At 43.2% G+C, this 19,196-nt stretch overlaps 1 protein-coding gene across 1 annotated transcript in view; it reads right to left on the minus strand.

Moving 5' to 3' along the window:
- Window positions 1-15,931, minus strand: part of map3k5 (mitogen-activated protein kinase kinase kinase 5) — a 65,122-nt gene extending 49,191 nt beyond the window's left edge. Inside the window, exon 1 of the mRNA XM_079180964.1 lies at window positions 15,110-15,931. Within this exon, the coding sequence (XP_079037090.1) occupies window positions 15,110-15,530 (421 nt within the window). The 5' untranslated portion in view covers window positions 15,531-15,931. The remainder of the gene's footprint in view (window positions 1-15,109) is intronic.
- Between the last annotated feature and the right edge of the window lie 3,265 nt (window positions 15,932-19,196).

Raw genomic sequence — 19,196 nt, forward strand, 5'->3', positions numbered from 1 at the left:
TAATTGCTAAATATTAGCCTGATATAGCTCTCTCGAAGCTCTTACCTAACCCCAGTGTTACAACATCAAGGCCAATGCAACAGCAACACATTTCTTTTGTGTGGACAAATGGAAAAGTAAACAGTGTTGTTGCTTCGGTAAGAGATCGGCTTTTAGCAACCCATCTCAGAATCCGTTCAGGTATAAAGTGAGTCACTGCTACTTCAGTGCTCCTCCTGAACAATCAGTGTATTAATGCGGAAAACAATTTTTTTCAATTAATTGGTTAGTAGACAGAAGGAACAAATACAGTTCAAGCAGACAATTTTAATTAACTGACGGACTAAATAATGCAAACATCGGTAAATATAATCAACAATAAATCTTGACTTCGATTAATCGCCTAAATAATACATGTAAAACCTGCATCATATCGGAGCTAGACGTGAGTAACACTTGACGCCAGGCTTTCATTTAAGCCAACATCGACTGCTCTATATCGTTGTGGGAGAGAGAGAGGTCAAAGGTTAATGGACAGATAAAAAGCCACATCATGTGTGTGTGTGTGTGTCGGTATTTCACACTACAGATTGTTACAGGCTGTATAGCTCAGAGCAGTCTGCTGTCAGCTATAGATTCCGGTGTCAGAGGAACAAGTGGAGCCAATTCAGAAGCCTTCTCTTGAAAAACAGGTTTGACGGAAGGTGGTCTGACTCGTCCTTTTCAACTCCAGTCTACGAATACAAATACACTCAACACCACACCGACTCCAGCTGGACCCAGGCATGTGATCTGGATCAATAGGTCAATAGGAGTAAATATTGCAATGTGTCACACAACCCGGCAGGGACAATAGCTTCTGGCGAGGGGGCGGAGAGTTCCCAGCCTTGAACCAAGTGCTTACACGAGCATAACAGAGCACTGCGTTGCCAACGAGCTCATTCACAAGCATGCTGTCCAACTGAACCATAATGTACAAATGCCAATGTGACCCTGCCAAAAGCGTAACATCCCTCAATTCTTGCATTTAAATGGCATGAGCTTGACTGTTATGGAGGCCCACACATGGAGTGAGGTGGTACACGCTGTCCCCGAGGCCGCGCCGATGCACTGATAACAACAAAAACACATCAGCCTGGTGGCTGCACTCCAGTAACGACAAGAGCAGCTCACAGAGATAACGCCGCTCCCTGGTTTTTCATCTGTTTCCACTTCTGTCTACCTCCTTGTGTCAACAAACAAATGACGTGGAGCTAAAGAACAGAGCACCTTTGAACCAGCCCGACTTAATCTTTGTACCCCTTAGGTGTTGTTTCAAGCTATAGGCCGGAGCTGGTGGACTACCACCGGAGAGAAGCACTGACATATTCAGTCAGTCAGCTGGAGTCAATGGGACAAAAAGGCACAATATGCAAGAGTCTCCGATTCCCTTTGGTAGTTTTGAACAGGAGGATCATAATCAGGTGTTATCAGGTTCAGGATGAACAAAACAGTGAAACAATACAACAACAAGGAAGCATGACTAGTGAAAAATAGAGCAAAGTTTGCCATCGTCACTGACGCTTCTAAGTTTCCTACATTTGTTTAGTTTTTGAAATACAACAGATGCTGGATGGTTAGCCAACATACAGTTAACAGTATTTTTGATCAGTCAGGTCGAGCAAATCTTATTCATGTTGCCCAAAATCACACATTTACAATCTTTACAACATGAAACACACTCTATCCTTAGACCATCTTAAAAAAGTTTAAGTCACAAAAATGAGGGCGTGAGAATGACTTGACTGCTTTGAATCCTGACTGATTAAAACGGAGACTTAACTCTACTTGACTTGAAACTGAAAGCATTCAAGATTTCAGTTTTTGATCAGAATAATAAAATATTTAAGAACAAAACAAAACGACAATTACCACCTCGCTGTTGAATGCTTATGCCAGTTTGTGTGAAATTATCATAATTATAAGAGTTCCTGAGTCGTGGCCTGTGAGGTCAGAGTGACTTTGACCTTTGACCAACAAAGTGTAACCAGTTCATCCTGAAGTCCAAGTGGATGTTTGTGCCAGATGTAATTGAAGGCGTTGCTGACATATTGTGTTCACATGAATTGGACGGACAATAATGCATCTCGCATCCATTAAGACTTGAGGTAAATATTAAGGATGCAGGTTTGCATATAGATGGTATAGGAACATGGTCCTATTAAGAATTGTCCTTACAAAAATGTATTTATTCAGTCTCACTGCTGTCATCAGGGTCACTATTAGGTCACACAAGCAGCTGTTTTCAGAAAGAAACAAAAACACAAACACTGTACACCATCTCCCCAGTGCCAAAGAACAGACAAAGTCAGCAACTAGCTGGTGAACATAGAGGAGCATTTAGCAACTAAAGAGCCAGATAAATCCCTCAAGAGTTACCTTTCCAAAACAAAATGTATCAATGCAGCTTTAAAAACAGCTGTGATAGCGCTGTGTTCATCAAATCTATGTTCGATCATTAGAATGCAACACCAGCAGGACAAAATCTGCGCGTTACAAGGGCAGATCACAACATGCAGGCAAAGCTCCTATAATACTACCAAGACCATCAGAACCATTTACTCAAAGCGACCACGTGAACGCTCATAACTATGAACGGTAAACAATTAAACAGCTTTAAGCGGCTCCGCGTCCTCGTGCCAACACGACACTGCGGAGAGAAGCCTATCAGAGGCTGGCTCTTTGCAGCCGTGGAGGGCTTTGGTCAGTGGTGAGGGGCCACGCAGCTCCCCCTCACTCATCATCAGCACATGCAAATTCTTCCCGGGAAGCATGTACTTGTTGCTGGCCTTCAAAAGGTTCTCATCATCAACCCCTCCCCCTCCACACAAGCTTTAGAGAACAGCTTCACTTTTCTTTTTTTTCCCCCACAGGACAGGACGTCAGGGATTTCAAGCTCTCCGTGCAGTGATGCAGAATACCAAGAGGGTCCTCGCTCTCCGGATGAGCGGCCAGCATCTTCACATCAGGACGCCTGCTCTGCGATTGAGTGCACGTTAGGTTTCCCTTTCTGACGCATAAGGCGGAGAGGGGAAAGTACACCTTAATCCTCACACACTGACCCCTGCTTGACGCCCACTTGTTACTTCCATATCTATGACGCATTTAATTATTGAATATTAAATGGCATCTCCACGAGCACGCACGGCATTCATTGGATGTACAGACATCTCCTGTGTCATTACTTGGATTATTTCAGCTCAGTGGACTTAAAGTAGAGAAATACTCTGTGCACCATAAATAAATCTGAGTGAAGACGGAATAAAAGGCTGTTTAGCTCCCTCAGTGCTCTTACTTTATGCACCCAAGCTGCCGAATGTCAACATCCAGACAGTGCGGGTTGGCTGATGAATAAAAGATAAGCTTGTCTCATTTCTCTGCTGGCGGGAGACCCCATCAATATTACATCTCAGCGATATTTGAATGCAAACAGGCCATTTAAAGGCTGCAGTGTAGCACACAGCTGACGGAAAATAAAAGGGTTGCGGCCGTGTTTTTTTGAAATGCAGCGATGACTTGGGTGGATTAATTTTGCATTGCTCTTCGTGGAATCCTCACCTTGCTTTACAGGAATGCGTCTGAGCCAATGTTTGCTGTCGTAGGGCAGGGCTAATATTAGTGATGAATAAGAAACGCAGCTCTGTGCACGTAGGGAAAAAAAGAAGAAGAAAAAAAAGCACATGACACAAGTGAGTCTTGTTCTGCCGGGAGACTCGCAAGGAGCAATCAGTTCTCATAAGTGCTTTGTTCTCGCAACAAAGCCCTTGAGAGCTGAGATCACTTGGCTAGTGGCGTATGATATCGTCAGTGTGTGTTTGAGGCTGGATGCAAACGTACTGAACTATAATAGTATAAAACCGGGAAAGTATCCCTGACGTTAACAAAAAGCTGAATACAGTGGTAGTCATACGGAACCACTTTCATCCTTCATTTCCCCGACAGGATGTTCGGCTTTCACTACAAAGACAGATATTTTACTTTAAATGCTAGTAGCAGTAGTAGAGCGAGCAGCTAGTTCTTATCTTATCTGAGCCCAAACATAGAGATTAGCTGTGAACTACAGTAAGAGGCCTTTATAAATCCGGGGCGTGGCGAAAAAAAAACGACACAAAAAGGGGCAATAATTTTTGTACCACCAGTGATTTGCATTCATTTGAATCAGAGCAGCATCTGGCACTCTGTCTGAGGTAAACTGTTGCATATAACAGAGTATATGTCCTGGGCTTTTATTTTGAAAGGTAAGAACAGAAGGAGTGGATCTGTTCTGTGCTTTCTTTGTCAAGGTTGAAAGGAATAATTAAGTTTTCTGTCTTAGTTCGGCATACGGATCACGTTATACACTATAGTGTATGTTTGTTTTTTTACATATGTCCGTTGCACAGAACGTGATCGGTTGATGCCTTTGATCGCGGTTCGAAAGCTAACATCTGTGTAGAAGTAATCATGAAAAAAACAAACTGTGGTCATCCCTTGACCTAGCGCCATCACCAGGTCAAATCTGCATTGTCTAATACTCAGGTTTATGACAAAATACTTGGAATACTTCAAGACATTCCCATCAGCCTCAGCTGTACTTTGTGTGCTGTGTTTTGGACTGCTGGTCCAACAAAACATACGGATTTCAATACAATTGTTACCTTTGGGTAACTGGGTATAGAAAACTGTGGTGGGCATTTTTTGTTAGTATTTTCTGGTGTTTTAAAATGATTCATCTAGAAAGAAAAACAATGGATTAAATCAGTAATGAAAATAATTGTTACTTGCAGCCCTAGTTAAACATGTATCTACTCAGAACAAACGTTCAAAAGTTCATATTACGCTCAGTCCTAATAAACTGCAATGCATTTGTTAACACTGAGAACATGATCCTATAAATTTGACTAAACAAACCAAAGGAGTAAATGTACTGTAGACATGTTGGAACACACTCAAATGTCACACTTGTCTAGCAATGACACGGTATAATCAAAATGTGTTTTCTGTTCCACCAACAGAGTCACGATAGACTTCCCTCCACATCAACGACAATAATCTTGAATTCAAGGAGAAAAAAAAATGTAAAAAACCAGCATAGAAATGGTAAATGTCACACAGACATGACTATGACTATGTTTTTTCTGGAGAGAGCGCTCAGATGTTTGTGATTTCGTACCGATTCCACAGCAGAGATGAGGGCCTGCCAGTGTAACAGCAGACCTGCCAACATAGTGTTGACAGAAGGCTGCGTAAAGCCGGTAGCGGAGAAACTTGAGTCACCCAGACACCCTTTTAACAGGCCCCCGTCACCTGATCACATGTGCTACTTCAGCTGCTGCAGTCATCCCAATCACCTGATACGAGTACAAATAAAAAAAACGATCTATACCAGGGAGGGATAAGACAAATTTGGGGGGGGGGGGGGGGGGGGGGCAAAACATCCATAGCGATGCCCCGATAATCCTGCTACACCGGTTGGACCACCACCACTGTTGACCAAAACAAAATTGATTCCATCACCTAGCTACTGCTCAAAGCAGAGGAGGAGAATAATTCAATACTCCTGCACACTATTTGGCTTCCAGCAGCTCTCGGCCTGCCGCTGCAGGTTCCTCAGGCCCAGCGGTGCCTCTGAAGAGGAGGAGGGAGGCATGCAAAGAGCGTTTGGAGAGCTGCATGAATTGTTCTGGTGTCTACGGGCTCCTCTTATTCGATCCTTCTCAGCCGTCCCCCGAGTGCCTCCACACATGTTGTTGTTGTTTTTTTGGAGGAGGGGGAGATCTGCTCAATATTGTAATCGCAGCAGTTCAAGTGGATATGGATTAGCTCAGCTACTTAAAAGTGTCTTTCTCGGAGCCAAACGGAGAGCATACATTTGGACACGAGGAAATCTATTTTAATGGGTGTGGGCTGTTTGAGAAATGTAAACAGTCGCTCCCCGACAGCCTTCAGCAATAAACTACACTGAGAACTGCGTTCACCATCCACACTTCTTTGATCATATATTCTAACCTCGAAACCTTTAGTTTAGAATATGTTATCACGGATGTATTTAGGACTCACTGCTTTTGATTAGTCTTGTCTTATGAAAACTTAACGTTTAAATAATGTAAAAAAAACAACAACTAAGTACTAGAACTAAGAAACTATTTGAAACTAACAACAATATCACCAAGTTGCAGATGTAATGACACGGCAGTCGAAGCTTGAGTGGCATTGCTTGTAATTAATCTTTCCTTCAGTGTAACAATAGTCCGCCACTCACACAGGACCACAGCATATATGAAACAATCCGTTTCCATTGCAGGGTAAGAGAAGGACTAAAGGTTTGCATGTGTAGCTATGTGCTTCTACTTTGGCCTAATAACAATTAATACTAACAGCACTGTTTACATCGGTCACTCAGGGGCCAGCTGTGATGTTCTGCCGTGTTTGAGTATGTAGGAACCGGACAGGTACAGTCACGTGAGTAAATGAAGCACTTGTTACAATCCCTTACAGGCTGTAACGACTACACAAAAGATGTTGTAACCATGGAGACTCGGCGAGTAAACAACTGTAACAGATGTGAGTGAAAACCCCTCAGTGTTTTTTTTCCCCCTTATCGTTAATAGGGAAAGGAGGGAATGAGGCTCGTGTTAGTGGAGCCGAGTGCAGTGGGTGGATTTCCCTGAAGCTTGGCCCACACGGAGGACAGAAACAGACAGTGGAATTACTGTCTCCAAGCTCCACTGGAAATCATTTCCCCCACCCGAGAACTCGTTTTCCTCCCCTTAAAAGAAGAAGAAAAAAGGAACCTTCTGGTGTATAACGTTCAAGTTCTCTGCCAAATTTCCAGAAACGGCAGAAGATGGTCGTTGTGTTCCCGTGCGTCGTGGCAGCTGCACCACTATGGCCTCTTGTACTCGTGCCACGGATGATGTCTCTGGTCGCAGCGACACACGGACACTTGGACTCAAGACAGACTAAAAAGGTATCCTGTGGAGTTGTCTCGTAAAGAACCACAGCCATGTTTACAGTCAGCGCGTCTCATCAAAATGCATTGCGTGTATCCTTAGAGCTTTACCAACACGTTGAATGCTTTTCAGTCCTTATAAAACATTTGAAAAGCGGTTTGTTTTAATGTTTGAATTCCTGCTTTTTGCTGGCATACTGCCATGTTCCACGGTCTGTTACTGACACGGTAAATCAGTATATATATATATATATATATATATATATATATCCCCTCCCCGTGTCATGTCAGCTGCATCCCCAGGACCGTGCAGGTAGAGCGTGAGCTATAAACTCAACTGGGCCCAGATAATCAAAATATAGCTCCATAGTGCCACCAGCAGTGACGAATGTAACCAGGGTACTTTTGAGTTTGACTTGGATTTATGTCACCAATATAAGAATTTGAGAGTTGACTTGAAGCATTCAAATATTGAGCGTTGACCTGCAACAAAACTGCAACAGAGAGTGTTGCGCCGTGACTTCAGCTTGCTTGTAAATACTTGCTTGCTCTAAAAGATATGAGATCTGAGACAGCTCTGCAGGATAACGGCTTTTAAATTTCTTGGGAAAGCAGGTTTTTGTTCAAGGACTGTCAGACACACATTATCAGATTCCTGCTAACCTTTTCAAGATGACGCATTTTGCCAACCTGCTCTGGAAATGTCTACATTACAGAAACTAGTGGTGCAACAATTTCAGGTAAAAACAAGGGTGGCGCATTTAAAACTACACAGAAGAAAAGGTAGCAAACAAATATAAACTCTGACTAAAATATGCATTCAGGAAGGCCTGGAACAAAACAAAAATATCTTGAGATGACATCTAGAAAGAATTCCAAACCAGGTTGAGCTACATGGGAAGCCAAAAAGCCACACAAGGTGTAAACAGGCAGTGGATAATATGGGAAATACCAGACAATGGTTCATCTGTCGTTTAGATGCCCTGCACTGCAGAGAGATTAATGCTCCCTATATTTCTAGTCACAAGTGTGCTTGAAATGAAAGACCCTGAAAACACCTTGATGCAGGAAATGAGACCCTCCAGTTGCATCGCTCTCCTGGCAGACTTTTTTTTCCTTTTTACCTCTGCTCCACTTTGTTGCCTTTACACACACACTGAGATATTTCACCAACTGCAGTGCCATGGCCCCAAGGGGGGAAAGAGCTGAGAACAGAATGCGAATTCATCCGCGGCGGACGAACAGGCTGCGAGAAACTTGTGCTGATGTTGCCCCGACTTGCCGCCTTCATTGTCAGAATTCGCTGAAACAAGAGGGATTTGTTTTCATGCCAAGTGAACATTGTTTCCTTATCTCGATTACCTCACATGATACGATTGAGGTACTGCTGTGCCTGTTTGCAAAATGTGTAAACATCGCACACACCAGCATGGCTGATAAAAATCTCCTTACAGGATTTCTTAGTATTTTTGATTCCTAGAACTGTAGCAAGCTGAGGTTTTCAAGCATTACTTCCCCCTTTTGATACTGTAGGGTTGACGTTGTTGATCGGTCGGTCGGTCCACCGCTTTGGTCCAAACTGAAATACCTCAGCAACTACTAAGATGACATTTTGATCATGCATTCATGTTCCCAGAGGATGAACCCGCTGACTTTTTGTCAAGCATTAGCATCAAGTTTTTACTTATCCAGTGAAATATCTCAAGATCTACTAGATGAAGTGGGGCATCATTTTGCACAGATGTTCCTGTTCCCAGACGATGTGACTTTTGTGATCCGTCGCCTCTTGCTTGTTGGCAGCCTACAGTAGAGTAACTAAGTATGAGAAGAAAACCACAAGGAAAGTCTGCTGCTGACAGAGGACCTTAACAAAACGCCTTCAACTTGTAGCTCGTATAGTCAAATTCGGAACACCTTTTGCCTCCTTCCCACAACCACCCATGTTTTACTTTGATACAAAAAAAAACACCGTTTTGCATCAGCTTCACTCTGTGACCTTTGCGGTGCATTTGCAGAATCCAAACAGTGAAACAAACCAGCCCAAAGCTGCGTACGTGACAAGAGAGTACTGATGAGTAACACCACCTCTGTCAAGCGGCGCCTGTTTACAATCTTATTACTAGATGCTGTAGAGTCTCTGAGTGACTGAGAACAGTGGATTATATGCATGTGGGAGGAGAAAACAACCTAGTAAGAGTTGTTCTACCTCAGAAGGAGTCCGCCTCATGCAGAACATTTTCGTATTCTTATCTTAACTTTCACTTTTTGTATGGTGGGCTGGTACCACCTCCGTGTAAATGAGCGTGCGTTCATGAAAATTATAAATTAGCATAATTAACGCCCACATAATACGGAGGAAATTGGTGATTGCGGCAAGTTCTTCTAAATCACTCGTACAAAGTCGTTCACACAAGTGGTTCTTGCGTGAGGCTCGGTGATAGGTTTACAGCTCTATTATCGAACTTTTTCCCCTTTAAAACAAAGCGATTGTACTTAAATGTTCCTCATCTTGCACACATCACTGCACGTTACCGTTCCAGCTATATGCTTCCCACACAACGGACTCGTCCCTCTGATCTTTGGGTGTAGGTAGAGGCACTGACTGCTTCCTGGCTCCTTATCATGGTGCTGATATATGAGCCACTCTTTGTCACCCTCCACTGCCTTCTTAAGGCGCCGGGTGCACGCTCCTGCTGCCTCTCACCTGAAATGAACTCCTGATAAGACCTGAAAGGCAGCTTTAATACGCCGCCACGCCACCTCCTGTCATTTGTCCGAGGAGCACTGAAGAGATTTACTCTGGGGTTTATACTGCACTTACAACATGTTCGGCGTGTATGAAGAATACCGTCTTAGCAGACCGTTTAATGGCGAAATACTGCATATTGAGAATACTGCTATTAGTCTGCAGCGCATACAAAGGTGTCAAAGCAGAACAACCCTGATGCGATATGACACAGGGAGTGCTTTATGGCTGTCAGGCTTCAATTGTAATGTGGATTTCACAACAGCAATGAATGAAGAACAAGCCGACTACACTTCCTGTTGAGAAATATCCGCATGAAAACAACTTGTGCCAGCAGACTACCTCTACCGCCGAGGTGAGGTCGCTTTTCCTCTCCAGACGCCAGTGAGTGGCCCGTGGGCTGAATCCCTCTGACCTTGTGCTCTCTCACCTCTGACGAGCAGCCAAGCATACAGAGTAAACAGGAGGGAGGATAAACAACTTAGTAGAGGGCTCAGCTGATGGGATTTCAGAGCAGAGCCGCCTCCCATTCGGGAAACTGAGTGTACAACCTTACGCCGGTGAATCCCGAGAGGCTCTTAACAAGAAGCTGTCAGCCGACGCCTCTGCGGTGTTGTAGGACCTGACCTGCTGTGCAAGGTTACAACACAGCCCTGTTTGGGTCTATCCCAGGACTTTCGTCAGGGAAGTAAAGGAGCTCCGTGCTTTTATCACACCGAGAACAGCAACACCAGCATTTGTTGCGGTGGCTAACGGGCTTTTCAAAAAAATAATGATATGAATGTATTTCTAAACAATTTCTTCACCTCAGAGCTCAAGATTGCGGTTTCTCTCAGCCTTCTCAATACAGAGTGAAAGTGAACCGCCTGAAAAGCATTTGTGAGAGTAATTGGCAGAGAGGTGAGCGGTGGGGTCGGGCACAAAAAACGAGAGGTAAGCAAACACTCGGACTGAGGCAAAGCTGCTTTTAAAGTGCTCAGGAACGGTTACAAACAAAGACATTGTGCTCTCTGTAAATCTCTGCAACGATCGACACGAGAGATAGAGCTCTGCATACCACGGCTATGACCGAACACCAAACCCACTAATGAAGATGCAAACAGCACAAGTCTGTACGGCTGATGATAAATATCCTTCCACATAAATACCACGTGTTGGTTTGAAGTCATTCAAATAAGTTTCATGAAGCAAAATCAAAAGCATTAGCTCATTAGTCTCATCATGGATCTTTTTTTTTTTTTTCATATTTCAGGAGAAAGAAGAAATGAGTTGTTGCTTTGGCTGGATGTTCCATCATGATGACAACGTGCATCAGTGTGAATTGTAATTATGTCATCACGTCGAGCCACCAAAAAGCTTTAGCACGTCAATGTACAAGTCACACAGTCATCAATCAAATCAAAACCTCTCAGCTTATCTTACTTGATCCTCCATCAATGAGATCAAAGGAAGAAGATCTCTTATAATCTCTGAATGCTGCCGACTCTTTGTCTCAAGTACCAGACGGGCCAATTCATTTAACCAACCCCAAAAAAAAACAACAGCAAAAAACACCTCTGGACAAATACCTTCAATATACACAGTGTGGTTCTGATTGCTGCAACATCTACAGCTACATGTGTTGCCCTATTCGTATGGACACAACATTTTGGGATTCTGGGACTGGCGCCATTAGATTACATCACCACCGTTATTCTATTGCCCCCTACAAAGGCTGGCGATTGGCTCGCTTGTACAAAACAGACCTTTGAACTGCTCGACAAAACTTAAAGAGGTGGACGATGATTCAGCTTCTCCCCCCGCAGTTCACAATGACATCAGGCCAGTTTAACTGATGCATTTGTAAAGAATCGCACTAAAGCATTATGCACTTTACTCACTCGGTGAATGTGTGTGGTCAATGCTCAACAGAAGGTTAGCTTTGGGGTTCTGCAGTTGTAGGCTGACTCACAGTGAGTCAGGCCAGACGGAGGAGTCAACCAGCAGCTACGACAGATGCTCGCAAACTGTATCGATCTCAGCTGCTGCTTTTTTTTGTTTGGGCACCTACAAAAAGAAAAATCCACTTCTCTTTGAGAGTATTGGAAACATCAAGTCACTGCAGCAGAACGGAATTATCCACAGGTGGATGAAGAGAAGTCGCTTCACTGATTATCACCGTCAGACTGTGTTGCTGATACTACACAACAAACTTCCTACAGAAGGCCTAAGAGGGACAGAAACGTCATCTTCATTTACTTTAAACATGTTGAACCACATCACTTGTATGAAATATGCCTTTCAACCAACATGGTGTAGTTTTCGCCTTCAATCCAAAGTGGTGTTCGTCTAGATCCTACTGCGAAATAAAGTATACCGATGGCTTTTTGCTTCTTGTTCCCTAATTTGGAGAATAGCAACCAAAGAAAAAAATAATGTGGGGTTGGCCCAACTAGAATTCAACATGAAATAATGCAGAATACACTCGCTGATGTGACATTGTCTTATTTTTATTTTAGTAAAATAAAAAGTCAGGCCAAAACTAGTTCTTTGCATATTCAAAGCGGTGCAGACAGATGATGTGAGTCAATGACTGTCACTGCTAACATACTGCATTTCTTTTTATGCGTTCGTGCTGAAACAATTAGTCAATTAGTCGATGTGCAGACAGCGAGTTGCCTACTAAGTCATTTAGAAAGCATTAACGCCAAAGATTCAATCATTCCAGTGTCTCAAATATGAGAATGCAGTCGTCTTCTGTGGTTTATATAATTTTAGATTGATTATGTTTGTGGTTTGGACTGCTGTTGGGACAAAACAAAGACATTAGAAGACGTCATGCTGGGATCTGGAAAATTGTGCCTGACATTTGGCAATAAAAACAAATAAATAGGAGATTCATTGATAATAAATAATCGAAAGTTGAAGCCCTCCTGTTAACCAAATGTACACTTTTTTGCTGACGATTCTCTTCTTTTCATGGTTAAAACCAGAGCATGAACTGTACTCTACTGTTGATGCGTTTCTTTTTTGCAAAAACCACCTCACTGTTGACGGGTCTCAGTCAATAACGTGATCACGCTCGGAGTAAAACACACTTAGACACAAGATCACACTCCACCTGATCAATGACCCCCCAGGAGCAGAATCTGTGATCAATAACTGGGCTGTAAGGAACAAAACCCCTCATGATAACAGAGGGTTAGTCATTGTTGTTGGCAAAAGTTTTGCATCTACATTCTTTCGTAGCATTTCCCGAGTACCGTGGCCCGCAGGCTTGACAATCAGCCTCTGCCAAATCTCAGCCAAATGTCCTCTTTTTCCACGGTATCATGTGAGGAGGACATTTAAGGACAGTTGGGAGCAGCTTCTATTTGAATCTGGCAAGTCATCTTTCCAAATGGACATACTTTCAGTCGGGGCTCTGAGCTCATTGTTTAAAAGGTTTTTTGTTGTCTGGCCTTCATCTCTGGTACACACTCGTGCAGGAAGAGGATGAAGCAGTGTGTGTTTGAACAGATAGAGCAGAGTGACTCTGGGAAAATGCCTCTGCCCTCCCATGTGAATTTATGGGAAAATTCCACAGGAGTTCAGAGGGAGACGACCAAATAAAAAAACAAAAAGAAGAGAGAGCTGGGTGTGTTTGCACAACTAATAACGTGATGTTATGACAAGCAACAAGCCTGTCTTATGTTGAGCAGAAACCATAGAACTGCCTGGTGTCACAGAATTATGAAGAAACTTTGTGTAGCTGTAAAATACAGTGCAACTGTATTTTAGTTTTGTATCAATAAGCCTATATTCCGACATTATTCTAATGTATTTTAAGGAATTTTGAATTTGTTTTTTTCTCTATATTCACAGTATTTTCCGAAAACTTGTTAATCAGCTTCTCATCAAAACACACTAAAGGCACAGTATGTAATTTGATGTTGCCATCAAAGCAATAACAAAAGATGGAGTTTGAGTGTAGGATCATGGGTGTTAAAGTCTTCACCACCTTTGCTGTGAGCTTCTCCATTCCTGTAGTGTTTCAATACAATTTCTCTGACGCAGCTGGACATCTTCATGTTACTTGTTCTGTGCAGCAAACAGTCCTTAAACCAAAAGTATTCAATATAACAGAGAAAACTGAAAATCTTTAGATTTGAGAAGCTGAAACGGGACTGAAATTAATAATTGATCATCAAAAGAAATACTACTGGATGAATTGACAAATAGTTTAAGCTACATTTGGTTGTTACATTTTTAGGTTGCACTTAATAGTTCCACTTTATAGACCAGTTATAAGCCACTTATAAGAAGAAACTTTGGGTTGCCAGGTTGTGGCAGCTGTGTGTTGGATAACAGTCTTCTCAGGTAAGTCTCTATCAGGGTTTTTTTAGTAACATTTTGAGTTGTATTAAGGCTCCTTAAGTTGCTACATAGAGTATGATTCAATGACCCTATCAGTTTGATGAAACCCATTGGTTTTATTGCATTCCTTCTTATTTAAATAGGCGTTGTGCTTCCTGGTACCAGTCATGCATCTGGACTAGCCACGTCTATTTCTGCAATACCTGCTGAACAAATCCTGATCCCAAATACAGCATGCGAGTGAAATGCAAACACTGGCTGCAGTCCCTGGCTCCTCAACACTCCGACCAGCCCTGTACATCCCGTACATTACAGCCGCTTCTTATTGGACCACAATCCCTGGAAGGTGTGCTTTCCAAAGAGTGTTTTGTTCAGTGTTTTTAATACAACTGAACGTTTCCAGTAGCATTAGGAGCCAACGACTACACGCACAACATGAATAAGAGAAGGGGGAAAGTGCCTTCAGTCAGAGGGTTCAAGTTTGTTTCTCGGCTCGTATATTCCAGTGGAAAGTCCAGCCTCATGGCTCAACCCATGACACTCCGGCACGATACTGGAGGTGCACAATGGAAGGACGAAACTACGCGTGGAGGGGAAATACAGCAATCACCACATTTGTGGAGTAAATCAAAACAACCCCAATAATGTTCTTTCGCTCAATGAGTTCCAGCTTTGTTCCGCACAGCGTGGAAATAACTGGGACATGAAGGCTGCAGCCTCAAGCCCTGACACGCAGAGCTGTGTGTTGCCTTTAAGGAGCTCAGAGCAACCTGTCCTGGAGGCAAGCGGTTCCCCAGAAAGAGGTGATACAGCAAAAGGCCTGACCTTTGACCCCTGAGACTAGTTTGAAAGAGAGGCAAACATCCTTGGGAGGTAATGGCACTTAAGGGGTGACTGACTCTCACTAAGGACTGTTGACCTTATACCCTAATGCTTACAGTGGAGAGCAGATGTTAAGTAGTCATATACAATGCATTTTAAATATGGATACAAATCCCAACAGGCAGCATTTAGGATCAACATTTACTCCACCTACGATGAGTTGGCAGTTTTGCAAGTTTTTTTTCCCCCGCACTCACCTGCATTGTAGAAGCTATCCAGCACCGTGGTCTCCCCAAAGTCCAGTTTGCCAAAGTTCACCGTCTCCAGCTTGCTGCCCGCCGTCTCGCAGGCGTCCTTCAGACACTGCAGGGCCATGCTCTCGGCGTTGTTCTGCTGGCTCGCCTCTCCGTTCACCACATAGGCCACCGTCACCGGCCTGCTTTTGCACGACTTCCCCGCGGAGAGCAAGCCCCCGCCGTCCATCGGATCGCCCACCGGGGTCGGGCTGAGCCCCCCGCTGCAGACCACCGAGTCCTGCCAGAAAGCCCCGGCTGCGGGGAAACCGGAGACGCCGCCTCCGCTGCTGCTGCTGCTTTCGCCGCGGATGCTCTCCCTGCTGGGACAAACTCCGAAGCAGGGCACCGGTAAGGATATCCCGTCCTGGTCTTGACTCATCATGGTTTCACGGGTCACGTCTCGCTGTCTCAAAGAGTGGGTTGCGATGAGCCGCTTCTCCGCCAGTCCTCCATGGAGAGCCAGCGTTACGCACGGCGGTGACCCATGGAGCCTCCGCACAGGCGAGACGTGCAAGCTACTCCGCTTCGACGCAGGCGAACGGTCTGTCAGAGGCAGCGGAGCGACTACACATCATGCTGCATGTTTACTGTTGAGTGCACCGCTCACATGCAACACCCAGTCAACGCTGTTACACGCCCGCAGGTTTGTCCGAAGTCACGACACTGATCCGAGGAGAGAAAAGAAGAAACTAAAACCAGCCAAATGTCGCGCATTCCTGCTCGGCTCTCACAACAAGAGCCACATACTTCCCAAAGTTGAGCAACACCGCCGGTATCCGCGTAGCAACGCCCACTGACGGAGAAGAAAAAAATGTCACACCGATACGAAGTTAAGCGCAGTTAAAGGCTCGCGGCGGCGTGTCAGCTCTCGTAAGTGAAAGCTTGCACACTGCGCGCGCGCACACAGAGGCTGCTTTCATATGTGCAGGAGCGAGACCCTGCCCAGTTTCCACTGTTATCTTCCAGGCTCACGCACTGGGCGGAGAGACAACAGTGTGGAGCCCGGCGGAGCTGGGCGGGCACACGAAAGACCATATGTGGAGTGGTGCGCTTTCAGGAGAAAGGAGCAGTTTGCCCGAAACCGACACGATTCATGTGCTGCTAACTCGTCAAAATTGGAAATAGGTAAACCACCAATTTATCAGCTGATGTGATAAACACCGTGACAACGATGAGAGAGGCGAAAGGAGAGAACGTCTCTTTATCTAACATCCATCTTTGTAATAATATCAGTGTTTTTTTTTTCGAGGGCTGAGAGCTGGAAGCATTTCATTTATGTTGCAAACTAATTGCGTTATTTCGTCCATTAATCTTGTGATCCAACCAGATTACAAGGTACATTTGGGCAATGAACATCATCCAGATGTGAAACGTTTCGGGCAACAGCTTCATCGTCTATCCAGTCTGCAAAAGCAACGCAGCTTTGACAAATATTGCATTAAGTCTCATACGTTCATATCGAAACGATCTTCTGTATCAATTGTTTGTCACCTGTTGCGGCCTGGTGGTCCCTTTCTCTGCTGACACAAGGTGGCCCTCTCGTGGCAAAGACTTGACATTACAGGCCAGTACATGAGGAGTAGGCTACTCTTGGTCAACAGGGGAAGCGAACTATTTTATTGTCTTGGAACAAACATCACATTTAGAATATACAGCAGGTATGTATGGATGGAGGAAGTGGTTACCTGTCAAAGTAATAGAGAATTTAGTTTACACACCAATTGTGGACATTTTCTCATAATTGCTCACCTTCTGCTTGTGGAATAGTTCAATAAGAGGGGGACTGTTGATTTTGGATTCATGAGAAAAGCCACTTAACTACTTCTTGGATTTAAGAGCTCAAACTATTTCACAACTGTTTGTCCGAACTTCAAGAGAGGCAAAGTGTTCGACCACTCAGAGTTAAAGTGATGGACCTTCCCTTGACTTTTCATCACTCGGAGACGTCTTCAGAACTCTGTGACATAGATGCAAGCAGCAGATATCTGCAGTAGGTACTTTATTTTTTTTTATTGACAATTAGTGTTTCTGTTACTTCGAGTTTTCTATTAAGATGAGAAAAAAGTTAGATTAAGAAATAATCAATAAAGAAACATGGTTTGTATAGTTTAAAAGGTAACTCCTTTCATTAAATCAAACTAGTTAACAAATAATTATCGTTTTATATTTGCACCAGTAACAAGATTTTATTTTTAAGTTTTGTCTTTTTGACTAAATAAAAATAATGCACCAAATGTATTGCTGGAGTATCTATACTGTTGTTTTCTTGATTGTTTTTTGTTTGCCGATATCAAATAGCAGATAAAATAAATTATAACAAATTTAAAACACAAGGGAACATTCATGCAATCACATAAGATGTACTGGTGTAAAATAGCAAATCTTACCCTGTAGCTCCCCTCGAAGAATCACAACAACATCCTATTTCAGGAGAAAAATAACTATAATCAACATTCATGTGCTCATCTGTGCAAAGCAAAATCTACAGTATTGTGTTAAATGGAAAGGTATGAAGAGTTGACAACAAGGAATTCCTCAGTGGCGGTTAAGTTTGCAACATTACAGGGAATTTGTTTGCGTTCATTTTATTCATTCATCTGTAGCTGCTCATGTACCGCTGTGGCTCTTGAGTGTGGAGGAGCTTCTCTGCACCACAAAGAGTACTATAACTGCTAATACATAGCATTAGCAGCTATAGGTAAATTCCACTATACTACGTACAGCTGCAATACATAATACTGCAAGTGTATATAACGGACAACATTCATATTAATTATTCATGTTAAAGCAGGTCTTCAACATGCTGTGCTACAGTGAAATCTACAAATTTGTTGGTGAGACTGACTTTTAATTCAATATTGCAGGTTGATTATTATATTTTTTTGTCTTTATTGCTTTAATTGACATTACATTACATTACATTTATTTAGCAGACGCTTTTATCCAAAGCGACTTACAATAAATGTATTCAACATCGGTATTCAAGAGAACTACTAGTCACCAGAAGTCATAAGTGCATCTCCTTTGCTAAACAAGTATGTAAGAGCATAAACCAGAGCAAACGTACAGTGCAGAAACAAACAGATACAATAAGTGCAACGAGCTAACACGATTACAATAAGTGCATCAAACTAATACGATTACAATAAGTGCAACAAACTAATACGATTACAATAAGTGCAACGAACTAGTACGAATAAAATAAGTGCTAAGTGGAAGGCTCAGGGTAGTACTTCTTGACAAATGTTAACTCAAATATCAAAGACAAATGGAGTTAATATATGTGAAAGTGTGACAGCTTTAGCATCAGGGTAGTGTTTTAAAGCAATTTCAACCTTCGGAGAAAGAATAATAATACTAAAATAAATACTAATAGACTATTCAATAGATTGAATACATAATGACAGAATGTGTTTTTCCCTTGTTTTGCCACTAGATGTCCCTCATGGACCACACATTCATCCACGAGTTTTCACACAGCACCGACAGCTCTGGATGAGAAGGCTGCCAAACCAGACACATCCACAGGGCTGTGTTATTTCACTGCCTTTAAACACATCTGTCTGCTCTTCATCGTGTAGCTGTGGGCAAATGACAGATGATCCCACCCAAACTGTTTATGCATCACTTTGTCTTCCTCTTATTGGCACTCAAATCAAGTGCTGTGAACGCTGAGGTGACATTATTGCGAGTCAAATTACACATCGCCGAATACAATTAATATTTACATTTTTATATGGAAAATCTAAATTGTATTCACATCAAGCAGCCTTGCTCATTCACACAGAGGCACATCTGTCTGACGTGAGCATATACTGATGGAAAGATGCTGCTGATGAACATTTCTGACTTCACTGCATTAATAAGAAACAATTAAGGCATGAAAAACATCAGGAAAACCAAGCAGGGGAACAGGGAAGACGACGACTATAGACACTACAAGTCGTCTTGCTTCTTCCAGCCAACCCTGCGTGACACATCTGGCACACAGAGCCACAGAGCCTCTGAGCTGCTGAGCCTCCGCATCCTGCAGTCCAGCCCCAGGAAG

Source organism: Pholis gunnellus, assembly GCF_910591455.1.
Source record: "Pholis gunnellus genome assembly, chromosome: 19".
NCBI classification, from domain to species: Eukaryota; Metazoa; Chordata; class Actinopteri; order Perciformes; family Pholidae; genus Pholis; species Pholis gunnellus.